The sequence below is a fragment of the Haematobia irritans genome, chromosome 2, assembly GCF_050003625.1.
Source record: "Haematobia irritans isolate KBUSLIRL chromosome 2, ASM5000362v1, whole genome shotgun sequence".
NCBI lineage: Eukaryota > Metazoa > Arthropoda > Insecta > Diptera > Muscidae > Haematobia > Haematobia irritans.
In genome coordinates, this window is record NC_134398.1 from 84176528 (window position 1) to 84203411 (window position 26884).

At 33.8% G+C, this 26884-nt stretch overlaps 1 protein-coding gene and 1 long non-coding RNA gene across 5 annotated transcripts in view; both read right to left on the bottom strand.

The window, feature by feature from the left end:
- Positions 1–3801: 3801 nt before the first annotated feature.
- The window catches only part of LOC142225669 (uncharacterized), a 45956-nt gene continuing 22873 nt past the window's right edge, over positions 3802–26884 (bottom strand). For all 4 annotated transcript variants that reach the window (XM_075295481.1, XM_075295484.1, XM_075295483.1 and 1 more), the window contains exons 7-8: positions 5062–5274; positions 3802–4994 (exon numbers count right to left, since the gene is read on the bottom strand). In XM_075295481.1, coding sequence (XP_075151596.1) covers positions 4770–4994; positions 5062–5274 — 438 coding nt within the window. In that variant the 3' untranslated portion in view covers positions 3802–4769. The remainder of the gene's footprint in view (positions 4995–5061; positions 5275–26884) is intronic.
- LOC142226019 (uncharacterized) lies at positions 18476–18820 on the bottom strand. The gene is made up of 2 exons (XR_012719573.1): positions 18729–18820; positions 18476–18665 (listed from the first exon to the last, which is right to left on the bottom strand). It is a non-coding gene; the product is annotated as an uncharacterized LOC142226019 (long non-coding RNA).

Consider the following 26884-nt stretch of genomic DNA (forward strand, 5'->3'; position numbering starts at 1 on the left):
ATGAAATTGTCTTTAAATTTGTTGTCTTGTTGCATCTTGACTACAAAGCAAAAAATCGTTCAAAAATAGGACATGTTTTTCAACACATTATTTTAAAGACGTTTTTACTTGAAAAATAGCATAATTCCTACTGGAAGTCGTGTCTGAATTTTGAAAAAAAGTTGTCGATAACTTGTTTTAAAGGACTTTGATAGCATATGAAGAAAAATGCTGAAAAACGAAAAAAATAAAATTCCTAAAGTCACCCTATGAGAAATTGGTGCAAATTGCCACTGACGGACCTATTATAGAACTGGTACCTGTGCTCCAGTTAGTTACAATTTTTAAATAGTCGTTGTTCAGGTTGACACCCTGTTAGATTTAAGTTTTTATGAATTGTAAAATACACCCCTGCACTTTATAACGATGTTTGAAAAAATGGCATATAATTGAACGAAAGTTGCTCTCACTCTCTCTCTCTCTCTCTCATATACCCGAAGGTACGATTACCCCCGCCAAATAAATTCAATTTTAATTTATTAAAAAAAAACCAAAAGTTGCGTTTTTATTTGTTTTCCCCCTCATTGATAAATTATTTTATTTAATTCCCCGCCTTTTCAGTCGTAATTTATTTATCCCCGTACTCGCTTGATATTAAAATCTAAGATCCATTAAGATTTTAATATCAAGCATTTTCATATTTAGAGAAATAAAATTATCAGAATAACCTATTGTTCGACATATTTCAAAAGTTTTTTTTTCATTTCGGGTTCGATTGGGATGCCCAAATAGATGAGTTCATAATGACATTGGCCAGCTTTATGCTTATTTAACCCCTTCTGGGTAAAATTTAAGATTGACTGTTTTATAATTATGAAAGAGAGCAAAAAAAGAAATCTAATGAAATGATTAACTCAAAACAGCATAATATTGACATTGGCCCTTTTAGCACCAAGCCACAGACATGTTTGCAAAGCAGAATACACTAAAAAAATATAGTCGTGAGGTCAAAGATTTGATGTCTTTAAAATACGAATGCAAATTTTGCTTTGCATAGAAGACGCATTTCTCTAATATAAAGTTTTTTCCTTGTCCAAAAGTAGATAAACTTTTCAATGAAGTCGTACTGTCCTTATAATTAAATGAATTCACTTACAAATGGGTATCATTACATGAAAGAAAAAATGTTTGGGCTAATGTCAACTTGACTTTAATAATTCAGAAAAATTCTTTAAATTTAATGAAATTGTCTTTAAATTTGTTGTCTTTTTGCATTTTGACTACAAAGCAAAAAATGGTTCAAATATAGGACATGTTTTTCAACACTTCATTTTAAAGACGTTTTTTACTTAAAACATAGCACAATTTCTCCTGGAAGTCGAGTCTTAATTTGGAAAATAAAGTTGTCGTTAACTCGTTTTTAAAGGACATTAATAACATATGAAGAAACAAGTATATACGGCCGTAAGTTCGACCAGGCCGAATCTTATGTACCCTCCACCATGGATTGCGTAGAAACTTCTATGAAAGACTGTCATCCACAATCGAATTACTTGGGTTGTGGTATCTTAAAACTTCTTAACATCGTTTTCTAAATTGTGAGTTAGTCCATACGTGGTAGAGAGCCAGAATTGAAATATGGGGGCCGCTTATATGGGGGCTATATACAAATATGAACTTGATATGGACCACTTTTTTGTGATTGGGGATCGATTCATCTGAGGGCTATATATAACTATAAACCGATATGGACCTAGTTAGGCATGGTTGTTAACGGCCATATACTAGCACAATGTACCAAATTACAACTGACTCGGTTGAATTTGGTCCTCCAAGAGGCTCCAAAACCAAATCTAGGGATCGGTTTATATGGGGGCTATATATGATTATGGACTGATATGGACCACTTTTAGCATGGCTGTTAAATATCATATACTACCACAACGTACCAAATTTCAACCAGATCGGATGAATTTTGCTTCTCCAAAAGGCACTGGAGGTCAAATCTGGGGATTGGTTTATATGGGGGGTATATATAATTATGGACCGATTTCGACCAATTTTTGCATGGGTGTTTGAGGCCATATATTAACACTACGTACCAAATTTCAACTGAATCAGATGAATTTTGGTCTTCCAAGAGGCTCCGGAGGTCAAATCTGGTGATCGGCATTTTTTGCATGGTCATTAGAGACCATCTACTAACACCATGTACCAAATTTCAGCCGGATCGGATGAAATTTGCTTCTCTTAGAGGCTCCGCAAGCCAAATCGGGGGATCGGTTTATATGGGGGCTATATATAATTATGGACCGATGTGGACCAATTTTTGCATGGTTGTTAGAGATCATATGCTGACACCATGTACCAAATTTCAGCCGGATCGGATGAAATTTGTTTCTCTTAGAGTCCCCGCAAGCCAAATTTGGGGGTCCGTTTATATGGGGGCTATACGTAAAAGTGGACCGATATGGTCCATTTGCAATACCATCCGACCTACATCAATAACAACTACTTGTGCCAAGTTTCAAGTCGATAGCTTGTTTCGTTCGGAAGTTAGCGTGATTTCAACAGACGGACAGACGGACGGACATGCTCAGATCGACTCAGAATTTCACCACGACCCAGAATATATATATACTTTATGGGGTCTTAGAGCAATATTTCGATGTGTTACAAACGGAATGACAAAGTTAATATACCCCCATCCTATGGTGGAGGGTATAAAAATGCTGAAAAAGCGAAAAATTACTTGTATTACCCGCTTCTTTGGCTCGGAATCAATACCAAAATTTTTAAAGTAGAGAAAAAGTCTTTGGAACCGGGCGTGCTTTTTTTCAGTGTATGTTTGGGAATAAATGCTACTGAGGCAAGTTTTTTAACCCTTTCACTACCGAAATAAACCTAATGTTAAAAATTTTTATGTTTCTTCTGTTTTTACTTGTACTAACAGCATATAGAACAAAAATTGTCATTTTGAAAACCACCTCAATTACTTAATGAGCTATATGAGCTTGTTCTGAAAACTTGATTCTTGAATTGTGACCAAATGACCTTACGAAAATAAGCGCTTTTTGGCCTATAATATCTTTCAAAGTGTGATAAAAAAATACAAAAAGAACCCGTAAAAGTATCAGCTATAGTTTTTGTATAAATGTCCGTTTACTAGAAACATACAGTAGAAAAATTTTCTCCAATTTTCGTATTTTTCGTTTATTGTTAAAGAATTTTATAAAAATGTATTTTAGACCTCACCAATATAGACAATATTTATAGCTTATTTAGATTAAAGCCTCTACATTACAATAACATCGAGAAATAAATCGAGCTTGTTCTGAAAACTTGATTCTTGAATTGTGACCAAATGACCTTACGAAAATAAGCGCTTTTTGGCCTATAATATCTTTCAAAGTGTGATAAAAAAATACAAAAAATAACCCGTAAAAGTAGCAGCTATAGTTTTTGTATAAATGTCCGTTTACTAGAAACATACAGTAGAAAAATTTTCTCCAATTTTCGTATTTTTCGTTTATTGTTAAAGAATTTTATAAAAATGTATTTTAGACCTCACCAATATAGACAATATTTATAGCTTATTTAGATTAAAGCCTCTACATTACAATAACATCGAGAAATAAATCGAAACTAAGTGGAATAATAGAATTTGTTGTATTTTTCGAATGTCCTTCTAAGTGGACATCGGTAGTGAAAGGGTTAAGGAAATTTTTCGATTTTTTCTTTGACGGAATTAATTTTTTTAGTCGACAGTCTAAAGTTACAGCCTTGCCAAGTTAAGAAAACAAAGTAAAACCAAACGAGTAATTATGAGCCTTGATTTTTTATGTATATATTTATGTTTTTTTTATTATTTTATTTAAAAATATATTTTGATGACTAGTATTAGCATTTTAATAAAATTTTGGATTAGTAAATTTTATTTCAGTTTTCTTCTTTAAGCTCTCAATTTGAATTTTGTGAACAGAATAATTTTGAGCTCGAAATGCCTCCACGTTTAAGAGAGAGAATATCGCCCATATATATGTATGTATATTCCATGGTGATATATATCTTAGAAACTTAAATTGAAAATTCATAAATATGTTGATGTATAAATATCTATAATAGAGTTGTTATTAAATACTACGCATGAACTATCAAAGCCCAACGATACATTGATAATCGGATAGAGTCATCTCGATCGCATGGACAATAGTTCTTCTGATTTAATGTCAATATTGTTAGTCAATTTTGAAGAAGAAACATTAAATACTTAAATTATATAACATGTAGGTGTGTGTTTATGTGGAAAATGTATTGAAGGCAAAGACAACTGATTAAAGAAGATGGGAAATTACCTTGCGGGATCTACCTAAAATATGTTGCATTTACGGCACTCGGTCCATACCATTTTGCATTTTTTAATTTGCAATTGTTAATAAAAACTCACAAAAACAAAAATATTTTCCATCTCTTATTTCGTATTGTTGTTAGTTTATTATGTGGATCAAAACTAGTATAGAACAAGTTGGGCTCTAGCACCGTCAGTGGTATTAAAAGTCGCAGTTACTAATTTCCCATCATCCCTTCTCAATTGCCTTTGTTTGAAGGATATTTTTGATCATTCGTCGTTCCAACAAAACATTTTTGCATCCCAAATAAATGCATCATATCTATGTTTTTGGTCAGGCATGAGAGATTATATGATGATATAGAATTATGAGTAATAAATATATAGAGTTTCTATTTTTTGTTTCTCTTTTGTGGCCCAAAAGGCGATCCAGCATTTTGGTCTACTTATTTGAAGGATAGTAATATAGGACCGTATTGCCCGGTAATTGCCAATGCGAAGCCTGCAATTCAATCAACTGAAGCAGAGTTCGTCTTATTGCTGGAGCTGAATCGCTGGCATTCAAAAACGCATCACGTATCATCGACAATAACAGCTCCAACTGCTGCGGTAGTTGCATTTCTAAATCTTGTCCAATGCAAGTTAGCACGTAGAACAAGCACTCGATCTGAAAAACAAACAAAAAAACATGCGGGCGCTTAGCATAGGATGCGAATAGTCTGGGTTGCAATTACCTCTGATAAAGATCTGACTGGCGGTTTAACACAATCTTCGCAACATTTTGACAATAGAGTTAATAGCACCAATGGCGGAGGAGCGCCTTCGCAATGAGTGCGCAGTTGAAGCTGACGCCGCTTTAATTGACAAAACATTTCCGTTAGAAATGCCATGAAAGCGGTAAAGCGAGCCCTTGATGGAGATTTCATACCTTGTATTGTAAATAAGAGCTGAAAATTTGTAAAAAAAAATATTTATTTATTTGTTTATCCAGCAATGGTAAGCCAATTCGAAGGTAAATTTCTGAGTCCAATATTTATATTAGAATTAAAACGAAATAAACAATTAGGATATAAAAAACACTGGTTTGAAGAATCAAAATGTGGTAAATTCAACTTCTTTAGAGTATAAACCTTTCAAGTGGCTACACCGAAAAAATTTAAAACTTTTATCCCCAAACGATTTTTTTTGTAACAACATTTTTATTTTTGCAATAAAAAAATATTCCAAAATCACAGTTACTTTCGTTTATATCAAACACTGTTTCTGACATTACATTAGGTTAGGCAGCCCGATTTGATTTAGGCTCACTTAGACTATTCAGTCCATTTTGATACTACCTTAACTTAAAGTACCTGTTACATATAGGCACTTCTAGTTTTTACCGTTGAACCCACCCGATTGGTTTCTTCTCTTGAACCAACCTTATTGTTCCAAAAACATTAGCAGACTGTTTAAGTAAACTTTTTCCAGACCAATATGCTTTCAAACATATTATATATTGGTAGAGATCAAACATATAAATGTTTGGGCAATACCCAAAAATGTATATGTTTGAAGCAAAATATGTTTGGGAGTATATGTTACAGAAGCGATTTTTTGTGAGGGTGCAGGGATGGAAAATACAATTTTTAAGAAAGTACAAAAAAGGTATTTTTTGAGCGGAAAGGTACTTTTTACTAAATTTCAACAAAAATTTCACTGGAAGATTATTGTCAAGAGACTGAATTTTAAAGAAAATAAATTTTTTACAAAATTTTCTATAAAAATAAAATTTTGCAAAAATTCTATATAGAAATAAAATTTTGACAACATTTTCTACCGAAATAAAAAATCGATAATATAGAATCGCATTCTTTTTTCGACTAAAACTTTCTTGAAGTTCAATAAAATCCTGTTTTTGACTATGTCTTTTACAAAATCGAGATTTTCTTCCCACATGAACATGTCTGTTTTGCCATATTTGTAAAAGACTATTAGCAAATAAGGTTGATAAAGACTTTCTCAAAATATTAAAATATTTTGTCAAAGCTATTGTACCATAAATCTCATATCGACTCAAAAATGTCTACACAAAAGGTACTAAATTATTCGCGGGGGTACTACGGTAATGACCGTGGTGAAAAAGGTTTGAAAAAAGTACTATAGTACTGCATTTTCCATCCCTGCAGTTACTACGTGCTCATCCGAACGTTCATTTTCAACAATGAAGAGATTAAAGACGTATCTTAGAAATTCGACTAGCGAGAGTAGACTCAAAGGATTGGCATTAATGTCGGTTCATCGCCGAATAAATGTGCCGACTGAAGAAGTCATTGATTTATTTGCTGCCCAAAAAGCCCGTCGGCATAAGCGTAGGAAGGCCACTGGGGAGGATGCTTAGACCCCCCCAAAAAAATTTTAGCCCCCTCCAGAATTTGAAAACCTATTTACGATTTTACATTTTTATAAAAACTAAACAAGTACACTGTTAGAAAAATATGTTTTTCATATGTTCCGATATAAACAAAATGTGTTTCGGGCACAATTTTTAAACACAATATATTTAAGTGGAAACATGTAGTGTTCCTAAACTAACACAAAATGTTTGGGACACATATGTTAATATGTTAGAACATATTATGTTTGGGGCATGAATGTTTCATAAAAATAATATGTGTGAATGTAAACATATATAAATTTACAAATTTCGAGTAAACATATATATGTTGTGATACTTTATTCAGAGAGCGACAGATAGAGAGTTAGTATAGAGAAATAAATAGAGATGGAAACCGGGAGGGTTGAATAAAAAGATATCAACATAACACAGCGAGAGAATGAAATGAGAGCAATTTCTGTGAAACCGTTTGTATGTTGTTTCGGAAAACTGTTTCATGATAAGGCCAAAAATTTTATATGCTTAAGACTAATTACTATTTAATTTGAATATTAGAATGAGTATTCGGAATAAAGAGAATAGACATTCGGAACCAAGAGAATAGACATTTGAAAAAAACAGCATATTTGTATTACAGAAAAAGATGCGAAGAACTCAAAAATTTCGTGGAAGTGAAAATTATGTGAGGGAATGAGCACAATCTTCTTTGGGGAATTTTTCCAAGTATATACTATTTTTGGACTCAAAATGCTTCCAAAAATATAATATGCTCACATAAAACAAACATATTAATGTTTCTGCAGTATCCAATAATATATGTGTTTCCTGCAAAATATGTTTGGAACATATGTTAGAGAAGCGATTTTTTTTGAGGGTGTATATACTCGTACAACGCACAAAGTTTCACTAAAGACTTTCATGCACAATCGAATTACTTTGGTCTGATATTTATGAAATAAAGCTGTGGTTCATAAGTTAAACCACAGCTTTATTTTAGTTGTATTTAGTTGAATAAAAAATAGTAATTGATATTAAAACTATTCTTTCATAAATTAATATCTTAATAATACTGCAAAAAAGCGTCGCCAAAAAAGAAGTGAAAATGTTCTTTTTGGGTCTGGAAGTGGTACAAAATTGGCGGAGAAGCGATGAATGTAATATGAACTTGTCATAGAACGAATGTCCACCGTTTCAACAACCGTTGCAATGAATTTGCATCACTTCTTAAGGTGTGATCTGAATTCAGTGTTTTGAATGTGAATTAAAAATTTTGTGATATTTTCCCAAATAAATAATTTTTTTTCCTTTTTATGATTTTTAATGCGTTCTAACGCTTGTTTGAAACGTTTTTTCAAATATTATCGATTTTTCTATAATGGATTTAGCATTTTTGTGGCAAAATTTGAATAATTTGTACCATTTTATTTATTCTTAAACTTTTTTTAAACTATTTGAAAAAAGAAAACAAAAAATTACGCATTAAAATATAAAAAAATGAAGTAAAAAAACTTCCTGTGTAGTTAAAATAGTAACCTTCTTTGTGAGGTCATTTTTGGAAGTGCTTTTAAAGTTGTGCCTTTAGAACAACTCCCAATTTTTTGCTACGAAAAGTGTGGAACTACACTAAGGGAAATGGATCAACCACAGAACTGGTACGGGACTAGTCCCTGGTGTGTATGGGCCAGTCCCAGTTCTGATCAAAACGTATGGAAGGGACCGTCCACTTTAACATGGGTTTGTCATTGACGGAGTAAACTTACATTATAGGACGCGTCTTGGACTCATCCCAAAGAACACGTCCTGGGACAATTTAGCAGGAGCAACCCATAAACAGGTCCTCAGGAACCAGTCTCGGACAATCTCTTAGAAATCTCTTTCAATTTGGGCTCCTAATCGAACCCGAAATGAAAAAAAAAAACTTTTGAAATATCTCGAACAAAAGGTTATTCTGATAATTTTATTTCACTAAATGTGAAAATTGCAACTAACTGGAGCACAGGTACCAGTTCTGTGATAGGTCCGTCAGTGGCAATTTGCACCAATTTCCCGCAGGGTACTTTTAGTTGCTTTATTATAAATTGATTGTCGAGTTATTTTGATATCTATTTTTTTATTCATTTTTATGAAATAAAACACTAGTTGAACCTATAAGTTCAGTCTATAAAGTTTTAGCTAGGGGGGCTATAGCCCCCCCTAGGAAAATTGTCTAGCTACGCTAATGCCCGTCGGCTCAATTTAATAGTATAAAAATATTGTATACATACCTATGCATAAATAAAATTTTCTACACATCAGATTATATGAATATTTTTTTTAAAGTTGAACCCCCCCGAATTGAAATCCTGGCTACGGCCTTGATGGGGGCTATATATATTTATGAACCGATATGGACCAATTTTAGCATGGTTGTTTGAGACCACATACTAACACCACGCCCAAAATTTCAACCGTATTGGATAAATTTTTCTCCTCCAAAGGGCTCTTGAGGTCAAATCTGGGGATCGGTTTATAACCCTCTAATGCCCAATCCCGCCTTTAGGCGGGCTTCATTAAATCAGCAAGCTTTTAGTAAAACGCACGTTACGACAACAAAAATTAATAAAATAAAATGAAAACTTAGTTAAAACTATTCAAACGGCTTTGCTGAATTTTACCGTATAATTTGTTCGTGTTTAGTTTTCTTCTTTTTGTGTCGTTAACATTGAATATTTAATCCGCTGGCAAAAAAATTCGGGCATTAGAAGGATAAGGGGGGGATATATATAATTATAGACCGATATAGACCAAGTTTTGCATGGTTGTTAGCAGGGATTCGGAGCGGAGCGGAGCGTGGAGCGGAGCGTGGAGCGGAGCGGAGCAAGCCCTTTTTTTGCCGGAGCGGGAGCGGAGCGGGAGCGGAGCGGGAGCGGCATTTCTAAAATCCGGAGCGGAGCGGGAGCGGAGCGGTTTCCAAATGAAAAACCGCTCCGCTCCGAATAAAATATTACTTGAATGAAATGTGTAACTTTGAAATTACACTGTGTAGGTAATTTCAAATTTAGCTAGTACTTAGCGTAGTGTGAGTAAACGTTTAAAATGTACGATATGTATTTTTGTACGTACGTACATTGGGGAAAACACAACGTGTTTTTTAGTAATTGTTTTCAAAAACGGCAAATGTCAAAATATATCTCTAGTATGTGTTGTAAAAGTAACAACAGTACTTTCGATCAATTTCATCCCGTATTACTACAAAGATGTTTGTAATGAACGTCAAATAAATGCAATTAAACGATCTTATTTATATTTAATTTTTTAGTTTTCTACACTGAAAAAAATATTGTCGTGAAGTCAAAGATTCCATGTCCTTAGAATAAGAATGCAAATTTTGCTTAACATGGAAGACGCATTTCTCTAAAATAAAGTTTTTTATACCCATCACCATAGAATGGTGACGGGGGTATAATAAGTTTGTCATTCCGTTTGTAACACATCGAAATATCGATTTCCGACTATATAAAATATATTTTTGATCAGGGAGAAATTCTAAGACGATATAACGATGTCCGTCTGTCCGTCTGTCTGTTGTAATCACGCTACAGTCTTCAATAATGAAGCAATCGTGCTGAAATTTTGCACAACCTCGTCTTTTGTCTGCAGGCAGGTCAAGTTCGAAGATGGGTTATATCGGTCCAGGTTTTGATATAGTCCCCATATAAACCGACCTCCCGATTTGTGGTCTTGGCCTTATAGAAATCGTATTTTTTATCCAATTTGCCTGAAATTTGAATCTGGAGGTATTTTATGACCGTAAAGAGGTGTGCCAAAAATGGTGAGTATCGGTCCATGTTTTGGTATAGCCCCCATATAGACCGATCTCCCGATTTTATTTCTTGGGCTTATAGAAACCGCAGTTTTTATTCAATTTACCTGAAATTGGAAATCTAGAGGTATTGTAGGACCACAAATACGTGTGCCAAAAATTGTATGTATCGGTCCATATTTTGGTATAGCCCCCATATAGACCGATCTCCCGATTTTACTTCTTGGGCTTATAGAAACCGCAGTTTTTATTCAATTTACCTGAAATTGGAAATCTAGAGGTATTGTAGGACCACAAATACGTGTGCCAAAAATGGTGAGTATCGGTCTATGTTTTGGTATGGTCCCCATATAAAACGACCTCCCGATTTGGGGTCTTGGGCTTATAGAAAGCGTATTTTTTATCCAATTTGTCTGAAATTGGAAATCTAGGGGTATTTTCGGACCATAAAGAGGTGTGCTGAAAATGGTGAGTATCGGTCCATATTTTGGTATAGCCCCCATATAGACCGATTTCCCGATTTTACTTCTTGGGCTTCTAGAATCCGAAGTTTTTATCCTATTTGCCTGAAATTGGAAATCTAGAGGTATTTTCGGGTCATAAAGAGGTGTGCCGAAAACGGCGAGTAGCGGTCCATGTTTTAGTATAGCCCCCATAAGAACGATCTCCCGATTTAACTCCTTGGGTTTCTAGAAACCGTAATTTTTATCTGATTTGCCTGAAATTGTAAATATTCTGGTATTTTAGGCTCGGTCCATTTGGTAATGCCTCCATATAGACCGACTTCACTTGAATTGCTTGAAACTCAATGTAAAATTTCCAGATTTTACTTCTACATATTTAAGATTTCAAATCAAGACGTTATTTTATAATTTTCTTGCACACTTACAAGAGATGTTAATGATTCCTCTAAAACTCAAACAAAAGTGGTTCTTATAAATCCAGAATCTGATATAGTCCTCATAGGTGAAATCTTTAAATTTATCTTCGGGAAGTGTCCTCAAGTCCTCAAGCCCTCCTAAAATTTCAAAGGAAACACTAATATTTGGTTCATGGTGGTGGGTATTTAAGGTTCGGCCCGGCCGAACTTAGTGCTGTATATACTTGTTTTCTTGTCCAAAAGGCAATAAACTTTTGAATGAAGTTGTAATGTCCTTATAATTAAGTGGTTTTACTTAAAAATGTGTATCATAACATGAAAGATAAAATTTTTGACTTTAATAATTAAGAAAAATTCTTTAAAATTAATAAAATTGTCTTTAAATTTGTTTCCTTTTTGCATCTTGCCTACAAAGCAAAAAATCGTTAAAAAATAAGACATGTTTTTCAACACTTTATTTTAAAGACGCTTTTTACTTGAAACATATCATAATTTCTACTGGAAGTCGAGTCTTAATATGGAAAAAAAATAACTCGTTAACTCGTTTTTAAAGGATTTTGATAACAACTGACGAAAAAAATCTAAAAAAATGAAAAATTAACATATGCTTCCTAGAATGCTTCCTTTAATGAAGTCAAAATGGATTTAATATTTCTGAAAAAATCTTCAAAATTAATAAAATATTTCAACACATTGTTTTAAAGTCATTATACCCTAAACCACATAGTGGTTAGGGTATAATAAGTTTGATCTGCCAAAAAATTTGCCTACCAGAAATATTGATTTTAGACCCCATAAAATATATACCGATCGACTCAGAATCACCTCCTGAGTCGATCTAGCGCTTGGCGTCCGTCCGTCCGTCCGTCCGTCCGTCTGTCCATGTATTTGTTGTTTACAGGATTTCGGTCGCAATTATTAACCGATTTTGATGAAATTTGGTACAGGGAGTTTTTTTGGGCACAAGAACGAACGTTACTGAATTTGGAAGAAATCGGATCAAATTTAGATATAGCTCCCATATATATGTATTGCCCGATTTCGACAAATGGGGTCACGTTGCACTTTTTTTACTAACCGATCGTCGTCAAATTTAGCACAAAATAATCTTCTGTATCACCCTTTAGGTCTGAAAAATTCATCGAAATCGGTTCAGATTTAGATATAGGTCCCATATATATGTATCGCCCGATTTTGTCAAATTAGGTCATAAAACCCTTATTATCAACCGATCTTACTCAAAGTTGGCGAAATGTAATCTTCTATAGCACTAACTATATGTGCAAAAAATCATCGAAATCGGTTCAGATTTAGCTATAGCTCCCATATATGTACCGCCCGATTTTTCTAAATAAAATAAAACTCAATTGAACAAATAATACAATGTTTGTACTATAATTTTCTCGAAGAGGAGCGGAGCGGAGCGTGGAGCGGAGCGGAGCGATTTTTTTTTTCTCGGAGCGGAGCGAGGAGCGGAGCGGTTTTTTTTTCTCCGGAGCGGGAGCGGAGCGGAGCGAAAAAAATGGACCGCTCCGGATCCCTGGTTGTTAGAGACCATATACTAACACCACATATGAAATTTCAACCGGATCGGATAAATTTTGCTACTCCTAGAGGGTCCGACGGTCAAATCTGGTGATCGGTTTATATGGGGGCTATATACATATAATTATCGACCGATATGGACCAATTTTTGCATGGTTGTTGGAGAACATATACTAACACCACCAAGTTTCAGCCAGATCAGATGAAATTCGCTTCTCTACGAGGCTCGGCAAACCAATACCATCAATACCATCCGACCAACATCAATGACAACTACTTATACCAAGTTTCAAGGCGATTGCTTGTTTCGTTCGGTGATTCGGCGTGATTTCAACAGACGGACGGACGGATATGCTTAGATCGACTCAGAATTTCACCACGACCCAGAATATATACTTTAAGGGGTTTTAGAGCAGTATTTCGATGTGTTACAAACTGAATGACAAAATTAATATTAATATCTTAGTTAAAAATACCAGTTAATAGCATACCAAGTTATAACATTTTCCAACACAATGTGGACCTGAAAACAAGTAACCTTCTTCTTTTTTACTATATAAAAATAAGAGGGGGTTTCCTTCCTGACGCAATAACTCCAGAACGCACTAACCTATTTCCATAGTTTTGCATTCGTTGGAAAGGTCTCGCGCTCCGTAAGGTTTTGTAGCAACGGAAAAGTGTGAAAATCTCTTTTTTTTATACAGCGCCATCTCGGATGAATCTCCGGAACGTACGAACCGATGTCCGGTTTTGCATTCTTTGCAAAGGTCTCGGGCTCCGCGAGGTTTATAGCTCAGAAAATTCAAGAAAAGTTTCAACGGAAAAGCGGAAAAATCTTGTTTTACATACAGCGCACATTAAAAAAAACTTGAACTCATCGCAGTTGTTTTTGTTATAAAATAAATGCGCATTCAAACGAATAATCCTGATATCCAAATAACCGATGAAATCTACAATGAAGGATTGATTCTGATTGAGGATAAATACTGGACTATTGCAAACGAGCTATTGATTGAAGTAGGAATGATTGCGCCAAATCGATCGATGCACGATGCATTCAACCAACAATGCAATACAATGTTGATACATTGCAGGAATTCGTTCGAAATAATGTGCCGTTGCTGAATGAACAGAAAGAACAAGTATGCGAAACAATAATGCAAGCGGTGGACAATAATACTGGTAGTCTATTCTTCCTGGACGCACCTGGAGGAACAAGGAAAACATTTGTCATTTCATTGATTTTGGCCTCTATTCGATCAAGATGTGACATAGCTTTGACGTTAGGATCATCTGGAATTGCGGCGATTCTTCTAGATGGTTGTTGTACTGCACATTCTGCGCTTAAGTTGAAGCTCAATTTAAACACAACTGATACTCCAAAATGCAATATTTCCCGATACAGTGTAATGGGAAAATTGTTGATGCAATGCAAGCTCATTGTTTGGGATGAGTGCACAATGGCATATAAGAAATCACTTGAAGCATTTAACTTCACACTGAAGGATCTTCGGCGAAGTATCAAAATCTTTGGCGGTTTGATGATATTGTTGTCAGGTGATTTCAGACAGATGTTGCCAGTAATTCCCCATGGAACGCCTGCAGATGAATTGAATCATCACCTTTATGGGATAACGTAATAATATCAGTGCAGCCGCTACTACTTCAATAGAAGTATTTTGCTTCATTTTCACAAAATTTACTTCGTCACTCCTTCTTCCAAAAATCTGCTTCACATTTTTTCTGCTTCAAATTTTTTAAATTTTCCCCATATTACATAAGTGTTTTCCTATTCCTTTAATTACGATGAACATAGCGGTTTTAATCATTCAATTATTAACCGATGTGGACCAATTTTTGCATAGTTGTTAGAGACCATATACTTACACCATGTACCAAATTTCAGCTGGATCGGATGAAATTTGCTTCTCGTTTGTATGGGGGCTATACGTAAAAGTGGACCGATATGGCCCATTTGCAATACCATCCGACCTAAAGGGTGATACGGTTAAAATTTGGTCAATATAAACTTGACGTATTTCTTTCAATTTTGCATTTAAAAAACCTGAACACCCCTCATTTTGAAGGTGTGTGTGTATGTAGAATGTTGCTCCTATTTTGATTTTGGAATTCACTCTTCAGTTGTCAAAATGCCGTCCAAGCAAGAAGAGCAGCGTATCAAAATTTTGCTCGCGCATCGCGAAAATCCGAGCTACTCGCACGCAAAGCTAAGCCATCTGTACCTGTGGCTTGAAAAGCAGCATTTTCATAGCTTCCGGGACTGTCAACCAAGAAATTTACGTGAAAGAGTGTTTGAATAAACGTCTGCTGCCTTTCCTGAAGAAACACGGTTGTTCCGTACTGTTTTGGCCGGATTTGGCATCTTGCCATTACGGTAAAAAGGTCATGGAGTGGTACGCCGCCAACAACGTGCAGGTGGTTCCCAAGCACAAGAACCCTCCCAACACGCCAGAGCTCCGCCCAATTGAGAAATACTGGGCTATTGTCAAGCGGAACCTAAAGAAGACCAAAAAAAACTGCTAAGGACGAGCAGCACTTCAAGGCAAACTGGAATTCTGCGGCGAAGAAGGTGGACAAGGTGGCTGTACAAAATCTGATGGTAGGTGTCAAGCGTGAGGCCCGGCAATTCGGATTTGGAAAAGCGAAAGCCTAACTGAATATTTTTCCTGAATTTTATACTAATTGAACTTGAAAAAGAAATTTAATTTGATTTTTTAAATAAACGATTTCACCGATTTACACGCGTTTTCCCTTGACCAAATTTTGACCGTATCACCCTTTACATCAATAACAACTACTTGTGCCAAGTTTCAAGTCAATAGCTTCTTTCGTTCGGAAGTTAGCGTGATTTCAGCAGACGGACGGACATGCTCAGATCGACTCAGAATTTCACCACGACCCAGAATATATATACTTTATGGGGTCTTAGAGCAATATTTCGATGTGTTACAAACGGAATGACAAAGTTAATATACCCCCATCCTATGGTGGAGGGTATAATAAAATGAATTCTATTGTTTTGTTTTCAAAAATGTATGCTACTTCAATTTAATTCAATCTACTCCACTTTTTTCCAAAATTTACTTCACTCAATTTTTCACTAGCGGCAGCACTGAATAACATTATTGCTAACAACTAATATGAGAGATCAACTTCAGAATGATAAAAGTGCTGCACAATTTTCCAAACAATTGTTAGCTTTTGGAAATGGAAAAGTCCCAGTTGATGCGACATCTGGATTAATTACTCTTACCAACGACTTTTGCCGATTTGTATACTCTCAATTAGCTCTTATTGAAAATGTTTTCCCAAACGTTTGTGAGAATTATCAGAATCATGCTTGGTTAAGTAAACGAGAAAGAATCATGTCTGTTCTGGGTCACACCGCATTGTGCACCACACTATACACTTTCTACACACCACACACAAAGTTAGTTGTTCTGAGTCACACGTGTGAACACTTTTTTCGGACTTTTAATCGAAAAATGTGACAGCTGATTTTTTCTGCAAGCCAGACAGAAATTATAAACAAAACATATTTATAAACATAAAAAATTATAAGTAAGTGCGTAATTCAAAGCCATAAAATGCCTGCCGGATTTTTGTTAGCAGTGAATAATGTAAGAACAAGAGCAAGTCATCAAGAACAAATAAGAAGGCGATTTCTACCTTTGTTTTGATTTGTTTTTTTCTATCCCACCTCAATGTTACTCCTGAACAAACGATCGCCGTGTCGTTTTTGACGGCGAAGTTTTTATTTTGGTTTTGGTCAAACAGTTTTTAACATTCATACATTAAAAGAAATTTAATTATAGTAGGCATAATTAACTATTCTGTTAAGGTTTTTCTCATTTGTATTGCTTAAATATTTACAATAATATTGCAAAAAAATTTTCTATCGTGGCGGCCTCCATGTGCAGAAAGATGTTGGCGGCTTTAGTTTTTTTTAATTTGCTCAGTGATTTGTGCACCAAGAACACTTTGCAGAATTGAAGATGCCCTATTTTTCATGCAATAAATTTGGTAAAATTCACTTTTCTTAGCCCATTGATTTTGTAAAAGTTATAATTTAATAACCTTATATTTTCAAAAAGACCTTTGATTTGTTTAGGAAAGCGGATAGTATTCACAAAAATCAAAGATAATTTTGCTTAAAACTTTTTTGTGTTAACTTTTAAAAATTGTGGCCACATTATACTTTCGAACACACTGAAAATCAGCTGATTAAAACAACCCCAAAATTTATACACCAATCAGAGGAAATTTCGGTTCAAATTTTAGATGGATTTTTAAAATCGTGGTTTCTGACATATATAAGTGACTTTCCCAATAAAATTTGCAAATATTTATAAAAAACATATTCAAGTTTCAGAATCTGTTATTTATTTGTTATAAAAACTTCTAACTTGGCATACGATGGCTGTACACTAAGCCTACACAAAAGAAATGTTCGTGTACATTTTTCAGGTCTATGACGGTGTATAGTGTTGGCCAGAACACCTTTTAAGTGTGACACCACACGAAAATTGTACATGTGTGTACCAGAACAAACACGAATAATGATGTACACGCACTGAATTTCACCATTCAATCAAACATTGCTGGCGATTTGGTAACATACAAATCCGTTGATTCCGTAACAGTTATTATGATTGCGTAATTTGAATCCACCGCGATTTTGCAACGGTATTCGACTTTCGGTAAAAAGACTTATGTCGAGTTTGATTGAGGCAACCACTATTAACGGAAAGTACGCAGGTGAAATGTATGTATTCCTCGAATACCAATGATTCCGACTGATCTTCCGTTTAGATAACACTTCATTTTTGAAATCGAAATAAATTCATTACTGTTGTGAAATGAAATGTTTCCTTTTCAAATATAAAACAAAATAAAAATTTTTTCTTTATCTTTTAATCACCAAACGAAATGTTACGTAACACGAAGCTAACAAAACCTGCGAACGAATCGATTTCCACGGTTTTGCATTCGTTGGAAAGGTCTCGGGCTCTGTGAGGTTTATATATATAGTATATTCAAGAAAAGTTTCAACGGAAAAGCAGGTAAATCTTTTTTCCATACAGCGCACATTACAAAAAATTATAATTTGATTTCATCGCAGTTGCTTTTGTTATAAAATTATTTTATTTTTTCACATGAGAAATGTGCGGAGAACGTGGTGAAAATAGGGTACCTCATTTTGTGATATCTGCACCCTCACAAAATATCGCTTCTGTAACATATACTCCCAAACATATTTTGCTTCAAGCATATACATTTTTGGGTATTGTCCAAACATTTATATGTTTGATCTCTACCAATATATAATATGTTTGAAAGCATATTGGTCTAAACAATATATGTTTGGGTAGTCTAAGTTCCAAACATTTTGTATTTTTGCATCCAAATTCAATAATGTTGTCTTCCAAACAACAATATGTTATTATGTGACCATATAATATGTTTGGAAGCATTTTGCACCCAAAAATATTATATGCTTAAAAAAAATTCTCCCAAACAATATTGTGCTCAAAATTTTATTTATTTATTTATATATTTACAATCATAATGAATTATGAAAATAAACAGGTAATATAGGTGCTAACAACATAGGTTTTCGACCGGAATGCTCAAAATTTTGTTTCTGCCCAATTGTATATTCCCCGACATCTTTCTCACTTCCACGAGACTTTTTAGTTCTTAGCACCTTTTTCTGTAATACAAACATTGTAGAAGAAATTATTCAATTTTATGATTTTTTTTATTTTAATTTTACCTTTTGCCGGACGGGGATTCGAACAGCGGACCACACAGTTTGTAAGGATCAAAGAAGTAGCTGATCAATTGCCCAAGGAAAAATAAAATATTAACTTTGTAATAACAAGCAACAACCACCAACTTAATTCAATATCGCTCCCTGTTAAATAGCGCTCCAAGCTACTAAACACATATATGTTTATAGGCTATTTCTAAATTAATATATGTTTGCATCCAAGCATATTATATTTACAAACATTTTATGTCCCAAACATAATATGTTCTAACATATATGTTCCAAACATGTTATGCTAGTTTATGAACATTATATGCTTGCACTCAAAAATATTGTGTTTAAAAATTTGTGTTCCAAACATATAATGTTTATAGCCAAACATATGAAAAACAGTCTTTTTCATCCGTGTGGTGGGGGAAGGGACATCCACCTTGTCCACTTTTTCAAAATTGGGCAAAAGTTCTCCGATTTGAGTGAAATTTCCAAAGAAGGTTAGGGGTGATGTCTAGACAATGACCCGCTACTTTAACATATTTTTCGATATTTGGTCGCGGAGGTAGACCACCCCTTCACACGATTTTTGTTTAAAGTACAGTAAAAAAGAAAAATTCTCTGATTTACTTGAGATTTAGAGAGAACACGCCGTGAGGTTATGAATTTATTATGGGGTACCTGATTTTTTAATATTTGAATGGGAAAGGGGACATCCCCCTTGCCGGAATTTTTGAAAATTGGAACAAAACTATCCGAGTTGCTAGAAATTTTCAGGGAAGGTTAAAGGGGCGTCTATGCAAAGAGCAGCTACTTTATTTTTCGAGGAGGGGGGCCTCCCCTATGTCCGACTTTTTTTAAAGTGCAGTGAAAAAACTAAAATTTGTCGACTTACTGAAATTTTATGGAGAACTTTGGGGAGATTATGAAATTTATATGAGGTATATGATTTTTTAATATTTGATCAGGGAAAAATAAAAGGACACAGGGAGACCTCATTTCTCCTCAAGTACATACCGTGAAACAAATAAACTTTTCCAATTTAGTTGAAATTTACAGAGGATGTGGGGTAGGTTATATTATTATAATGGATATCTGATTTTGTGATATTCGGAAGGGAAGAGGGGCCCCCTTGCCCTGCTGTTTAAAAATTAAACTTATAATTTACGTGAGATTTTCTGGGACGTCTACACAATATACGCTATATCGTTTTTCGATATTGGGACGGGGAGGGAAACCACCACTAAAACTGAAAAAAAACTAGAATTCTTAAGTTTACTTGACATTTACAAAGGCCGTAGGGGAAGGTTATGAAATCAATATGGTGTACTTGATTTTTGTGTATTTGGACGGGAACCTTTTCCTTGTCCCACACTATGTAACTTGAAGGAAAGTGTACAGATTTTCTTGAAATTGGGAGAAGATGATTAAATTTATACAGGGTACATGATTTTTCGATGTCTGGGAATAGTGAAGTTAGTGAAGGTAGTTTGTGAAATAAATATAGGGTACGAGAATTTACGATATCTGGTCGAAGAGGAGCGAAGGAGGGGTTCCCTTTTGCCCGATTTTTTGAAAATGGGAAATGTACATACAGTGGGAATGTTCATAATTTTATGATTTTCCCACAGGCTTCTGCCAGGCTTTTTAAGTAAAAAACTTAAATTTACATGAAGTTGACAGGCCATGTAGAGGATGCTTCTTTTCCGGTATATGTTTGGGAGAGGCATGTTCTCCGTATCCAACACTTAACAAATGTTAATATGGTCAATTTTTAAGTACTTTTACTTTTTCCGATTTATTGGATGGTATAGTGAGGAGAAGTATACCTCCTTTGACGAACCACACTTAAAATTCACAGGAAGTGTAGACGATTGTCCAACGATTTGAATACAGAACAATTAAAACACAAAAAATTGGTTGAAAGGGAACACCCCCTACCCGACATTTGTTAAGCCGGTCCGTTTTACATCTACATACCCGCCCTATTTCTCTATATAAACGAAAAAGCAAGTAGTCCGATTTTTTTGTGAAATGTACGTGTCCCGTGTGTGGAAACATGGAGTGATTAATCAGTAATTCAGTTTTTGTGCCAGACTTCCCCTGATCCTACTCTTTAAAAGAGTTCAAATCTTTTCGAATTTGTTTTCAGATAGAAGGATATGGCTTCGGGAGGCGCAGCGCATTCAATTCTTCAATCGAACAATGAAAACAAAGTCGTGGAATAAAACATTTGGCATGGAGCTCAAATTCCACAATGATATAGAAATGGTGGGTTGGCTATAATCGTATCGCAACTTCTAATGATGAAGATTTGTTTTATGGCTAGAATATGGGATGAATTGAACCATTTTATTGTCTACAATCATAACTTTGACATTTCAATTTGAAACATATTAAAATATCGACTTCGATTCTATATAGAATATGCACGCAAAAAAAAAAATATTCCTAAAGAAGTTTGTGTTTTTTCTTAACGTGTATGTAATTTTGGTTAAGGTAAAACTAAGCGTGCGAAAAGTGAACTAAATTGTACCCCATAAATTTCCATAATGCGTTGTTCAAATAAGGAAAATTTACTACCATCTTTTGATTCTTAAATACCGTTTACGAAGTTTTTCCTTCTCATACAAGCACAAATTACCTAAATTAACCAGACTGGAAATACGTCTATATAACAAAATTGTACGGTATGACCCATCTTCGCACTTGCCATGCCAGGTTAAGACTCAGAACGATGGGACGCTATGTCGTCTTAGTTTTACCTTAACCAAAATTACATACACGTTAAGAAAAAAACACAAACTTCTTTAGGAATATTTTTTTTTTTGCGTGCATATTCTATATAGAATTGAAGTCGATATTTTAATATGTTTCAAATTGAAATGTCAAAGTTATGATTGTAGACAATAAAATGGTTCAATTCATCCCATATTCTAGCCATAAAACAAATCTTCATCATTACACTGTTAGAAAAATATGTTTTTCATATGTTCCGATATAAACAAAATGTGTTTCGGGCACGATTTTAAACCACAATATATTTAAGTGCGAACATGTAATTTTCCTAAACTAACACTAAATGTTTGGGACATCTATGTTAATATGTTAGAATATATTATGTTTGGGGCATGAATGTTTCATAAAAATCATATGTGTGAATACAAACATATATAAATTTACAAATTTCAACTAAACATGCATATGTTGTGATATTTTATTCAAAGCGACAGAGAGAGTATAGAGAGAAATTGAGATGGAAACCGGGAGAGTTGACGAAAGATATCAATATAACACAGCAAAAGAGTCAAAAGAGAACAATTTCTGTAAAACCGCTTGTATGTTGTTTCGGAAAATTGTTTTATGATAAGGCCAAAAATTTGATATGTTTAAGTCTAAATATTATTTAATTTGAATAAAGAGAATATACATTCTGAACCAAGAGAATAGACATTTGAAAAACAAACAGCTTATGTTTTCGCCTTGAGAGCAGCATTTTATGTATGTGTGGACATGTGTTTTGTTTATCATTTTGGCATTATTTTTTTCTTGGTTCGTTAAAAGAAATCAGGGGTCTTCATAAAAATAACGAAAGGGCACTATACTCTTTTTAGAGTTGGGACGGTAAAATGAAATAAGGAGGAAATAGTGAAAAAATACACAGTAAAATGTAAAAAAACAAAGTTTAGTTTCTCTTTATTAAAAAGTAGTCCACGAGGAGTTGACGGACACCATCAAATATAAAAGCGGGCATTAAGTTCGACTTTTACAGCTAAAACAATTTAAAAAGTTTATTTTCTTTAAAATGAATTATTAAAGAAAAATAAAAGGAATTTTAGAGCGATGGTGTTAAATGCTAGTAAAAAACTGTTCACTCCTAAATAAATTTATGTTTATAGTATAAAATTATGTATGTATGTTTATACTCGACTCCACGTTCTTCTTTTGTTAGTTTTTGAATTCCTTCCAAATTTTAAAGTTTTGTACAAAAACAGTTTTTTATTACAAGATTGTTATTTTTGCAATAAAAAATAATATTTTATCCAAAAATCATTCAATTTCGTTTATATCAAGCACTGTTACTGACTATAAATCTTTAATAACGCACATTTCGATGTTTCATTTTAAAAAATTAATATAGTATAAATATAAATGTGTAAATTAAAAAAAAAAAAAAAAAAAACAAAAAAAAATGTTCGGTCGGAGCAGACCCTTTGCATGCAAGGCAGACATGCTAACCACTGCTCCACGTGGCAAACAAATGTATGTTTCTGTTAAATAATGTTATGTTTGCATGGGCTCGTGGGCGCTGCAAACTATGCTATATAAATGTAACTTAAAACGATAATTAACTGCTGGTGACTATAACAGCTACGTAGCCCAGTGGATAGTGTGTTGGCTTACAAACTGTATGGTCCTCGGTTCGATTCTCCGTGCAGGCGAAAGGTAAAATTTAAAAAATTTATAAAAGTGAATAATTTCTTCAACATTATTTGTATTACAGAGAAAGGTGCCAATAACTAAAAAATTTCGTGGAAGTGAAAATTACGAGTATGTTAGGGAATGAGCACAATCGTGTTTGGGAAAAATTCTTCCAAGCATATAATATTTTTGGCTCAAAATGCTTCCAAACATATAATATGTTCACATAAAACAAACATATTAATGTTTCGGCAGTATGCAATAATATATGTGCTTCCTGCAAAATATGTTTGGAACATATGTTAAAGAAGCGATTTTTTTTGAGGGTGTAGAAGTTGCGATACGATTATAGCCAACCCACCATTTCTATATCATTGTGGAATTTGAGCTCCATGCCAAATGTTTTATTCCACGACTTTGTTTTCATTGTTCGATTGAAGAATTGAATGCGCTGCGCCTCCCGAAGCCATATCCTTCTATCTGAAAACAAATTCGAAAAGATTTGAACTCTTTTAAAGAGTAGGGTCAGGGGAAGTCTGGCACAAAAACTGAATTACTGATTAATCACTCCGTGTTTCCACATACGGGACACGTACATTTCACAAAAAAAAAATCGGACTACTTGCTTTTTCGTTTATATAGAGAAATAGGGCGGGTATGTAGATGTAAAACGGACCGGCTTAACAAACGTCGGGTAGGGGGTGTTCCCTTTCAACCAATTTTTTGTTTTTTAATTGTTCTGTATACAAATCGTTGGACAATCTTCTACATTTCCTGTGAATTTCAAGTGTGGTTTGTCAAAGGAGGTATACTTCTCCTCACTATAATTTTAAATCACACTAATGCTATAGGAAATATAATAAACAAAAACCAAATAAATATTATTTGATACTTATAAAATATTAATATGTTATAACCTCTAATTAAAAAAATAAAACTTTATAAAACTAAAGGCAATCTAACTTCATAAGAAATAGTTTGTGCAACAGCTCGTAATCCACCTAATAATGCATAATTTGAATTAGAAGATCATCCTGCAATTATAACTGTATAAACACCTAAACTAGTACAATATAAAAAAATAATAAACCTAAATTAAAAGAAAATAATTTAATAAATATAGGTATACATATTATACATATATATATACTCATGTTTTCAATCAGGTTCTATAGGTAAATTACTCATAAAATTATTCGTGAGTCACGACATTTAAAAGATTTTTGTGCGTTCGTGAGTACAAATTTTCTTTTCGTGAGCGTCCTACCAAAAATATCGTGCATGAGTGTGCGTGAATAAGATTTGTCCGTCGTGAGTGTGCGTGAGCAAAATATTACTCACGTGCACACCTCTAATTTAGAACCTACTTTCTAATAACAAATGTTCTTTTATATAAATCTTTTCATTCTATTAATTTTTTTGGCAGACAATTTGAAATTATAACTGCGACTTGTGCGACATCTATACGGTTCACACTTGTTGTTTTTTGTAGAAGAGCGCTTTTCGTTCTCTTGTATTTTTATTCTCTCTGCCGATAGGGGAATGAGTGTTGCCATAATTTACATAATTGAAAATTTATAAACTCAAACACATTATTAGAGATCGTGTCGCAGACGGAACTTTTACGCAAAGACAATAAACTCTAGGAAGATAGGAAATTGGCTACTGAGGAGATCAAACCATTTACCGTGTTAGTTTCATACTTTCCGTTTATCGAACCAAACGCGTATACGACTAGTATTGACATAGCATTAAAATGCAAATAAAAAGAAATTAAGTGCACGAAATAAATTTCCATAAAGGGGAAAATGTAATTTTTTGTTGTTGCCTAAAATGTAACATTAGGGCTGTTTTCTTTTTGAACTGGTTGCAACATTTGTATGGGATTCGTTGCACTGGTGTTCTATCCAGAGCATCTATCTGTGCAAGTCGCACCAGAGTCACCATGATATGCGAATTTTCTAGTTGTCAAAATATGAAATTGGCAACTAAAGTAATGCTGGGAAAGGAACACATCTCAAGTGAATGTCACATACAGAAAAGAAGAAGAAACGAAAGAAAAAGTAAATAAACAAATACAAAATATTTGTTTGGATTTTGTGATATTATCGTGCCGCTACAAAAATTGATGTATTCTTCCCAAGCTCTCAAAATTGATAAAAAATAGATGCAGTTAATTATGCTATTGTTTTAATCATTAGTGCTAGTGGACGCAAGAGTATGAAAAGAAAATAACATTCCCCTGTATCGAATCATGAGGAAATATCTGGAGACCCAACTTTAGCTGTAACATCTCTAACAACTTCCAATAAACGAACCTTCATGGAAATGGCAACGCTTTCATTTGGACTATTCGTCAAAGATAATCGACCAGGCCTTGTCTCTATGATTCTCTGTTTTTGGAATAATTCAATAAAATGCGTTAGTAGGCATTTGAGAGTAATAATCAATTCCTAAATTTTTATATTTATATATCAAATTGTTTTTGTAACGTAGTCTACATATAGTAGTAAAATATATACTTAGTATTAAGGTGTAATTATATGTCAAGTTTTTGCAGTCCTTGATTGTAGTCCTAATTATTTTTATATTTTTTTAAAGTAAATTTAATGTAATTCTTTATTTTGAGTATCCGTGTAACCGAATATGGCCATTTCGGCTTGGTTGTAAAATGAGTTAAATAAATAAAATGACCGGCAATAATTATAATTAACTTATTGAAAAGCAAAATATCGATGGTTTTAAAGTAGGGATATCATAAAAATGAGAAATAATCGCTCTTGAGTTTTAATTAATCTCTTATTTGTTTAAATATAAATTTTCAACCATCTTTTTTTATTTGTAAACAATAAATTTTATTTTGACAGCTGGGGGACCAAGTGTTGCCAATCAAAATCGAAATTTGAACTGAAACCATTTTTGCGTTTTCTTTTAGCTCTGGTCAACAGTGCAGAAAGAAAATAGCCCTATTGTTTCATTAAGAAAATTAAGTTTTTCATTTAAAAAAAATAAAAATGAAAAACAAATGCAAAAATTACATTTACATAGTAAATGCAACATTTGGTGTGACGCAAGCCACTTTCCTATCTTCCTAGAGTTTGTTGTCTTTGCTTTTACAGTTTTATGAAAACATTAAAGAAAACTTCGTTGGTCCAAAATTTCGTTTCGTAGAATTACATTTTTTTGTGCAACAACTAACATAATATACATAATTAATGGAATATTTCAACTAAAACGTATCATTTAGTTATACACTCAAAGAACTTTGTTAATAGAAATAGAAAGGCATTCTAAACAGAAAAAAGTCTGCTGAAAAAGGGAAAGCAATCATTGTTTGCTAAAACTTGCCTCAAAACTTTTTTAAATTTGGCTGAAAATAACAAAAGAAAAACTGGGGTTTCTATAGAACATTAACTGCAATATATTTGCTATAAGTCTTTGCTCAAAAATGTTCGCAGGTCATTTTCGGAAGCTTTTAAGAGAGTTCGAGGGCTGGTATTCAGAAAAACTACTATATTTTTGGTTAACATTTTAAATTCTAAAAATGTTACGAATTGTTGTTCACTACACCGTCTTTTTCTATGAGTGTCGTTTTAAAGACGTTTCCTATGTTTAAAAGCTTTTGAAAATTGCGGCTAAATTGCTAATTATTGTTTGACCTTGGTGGGTCATTGAAAATTGTCCGATACAGTGTTCAATGTTCGAATTAAAATTGTCGCATTATTAGTTAAATAATTCATTTCAAG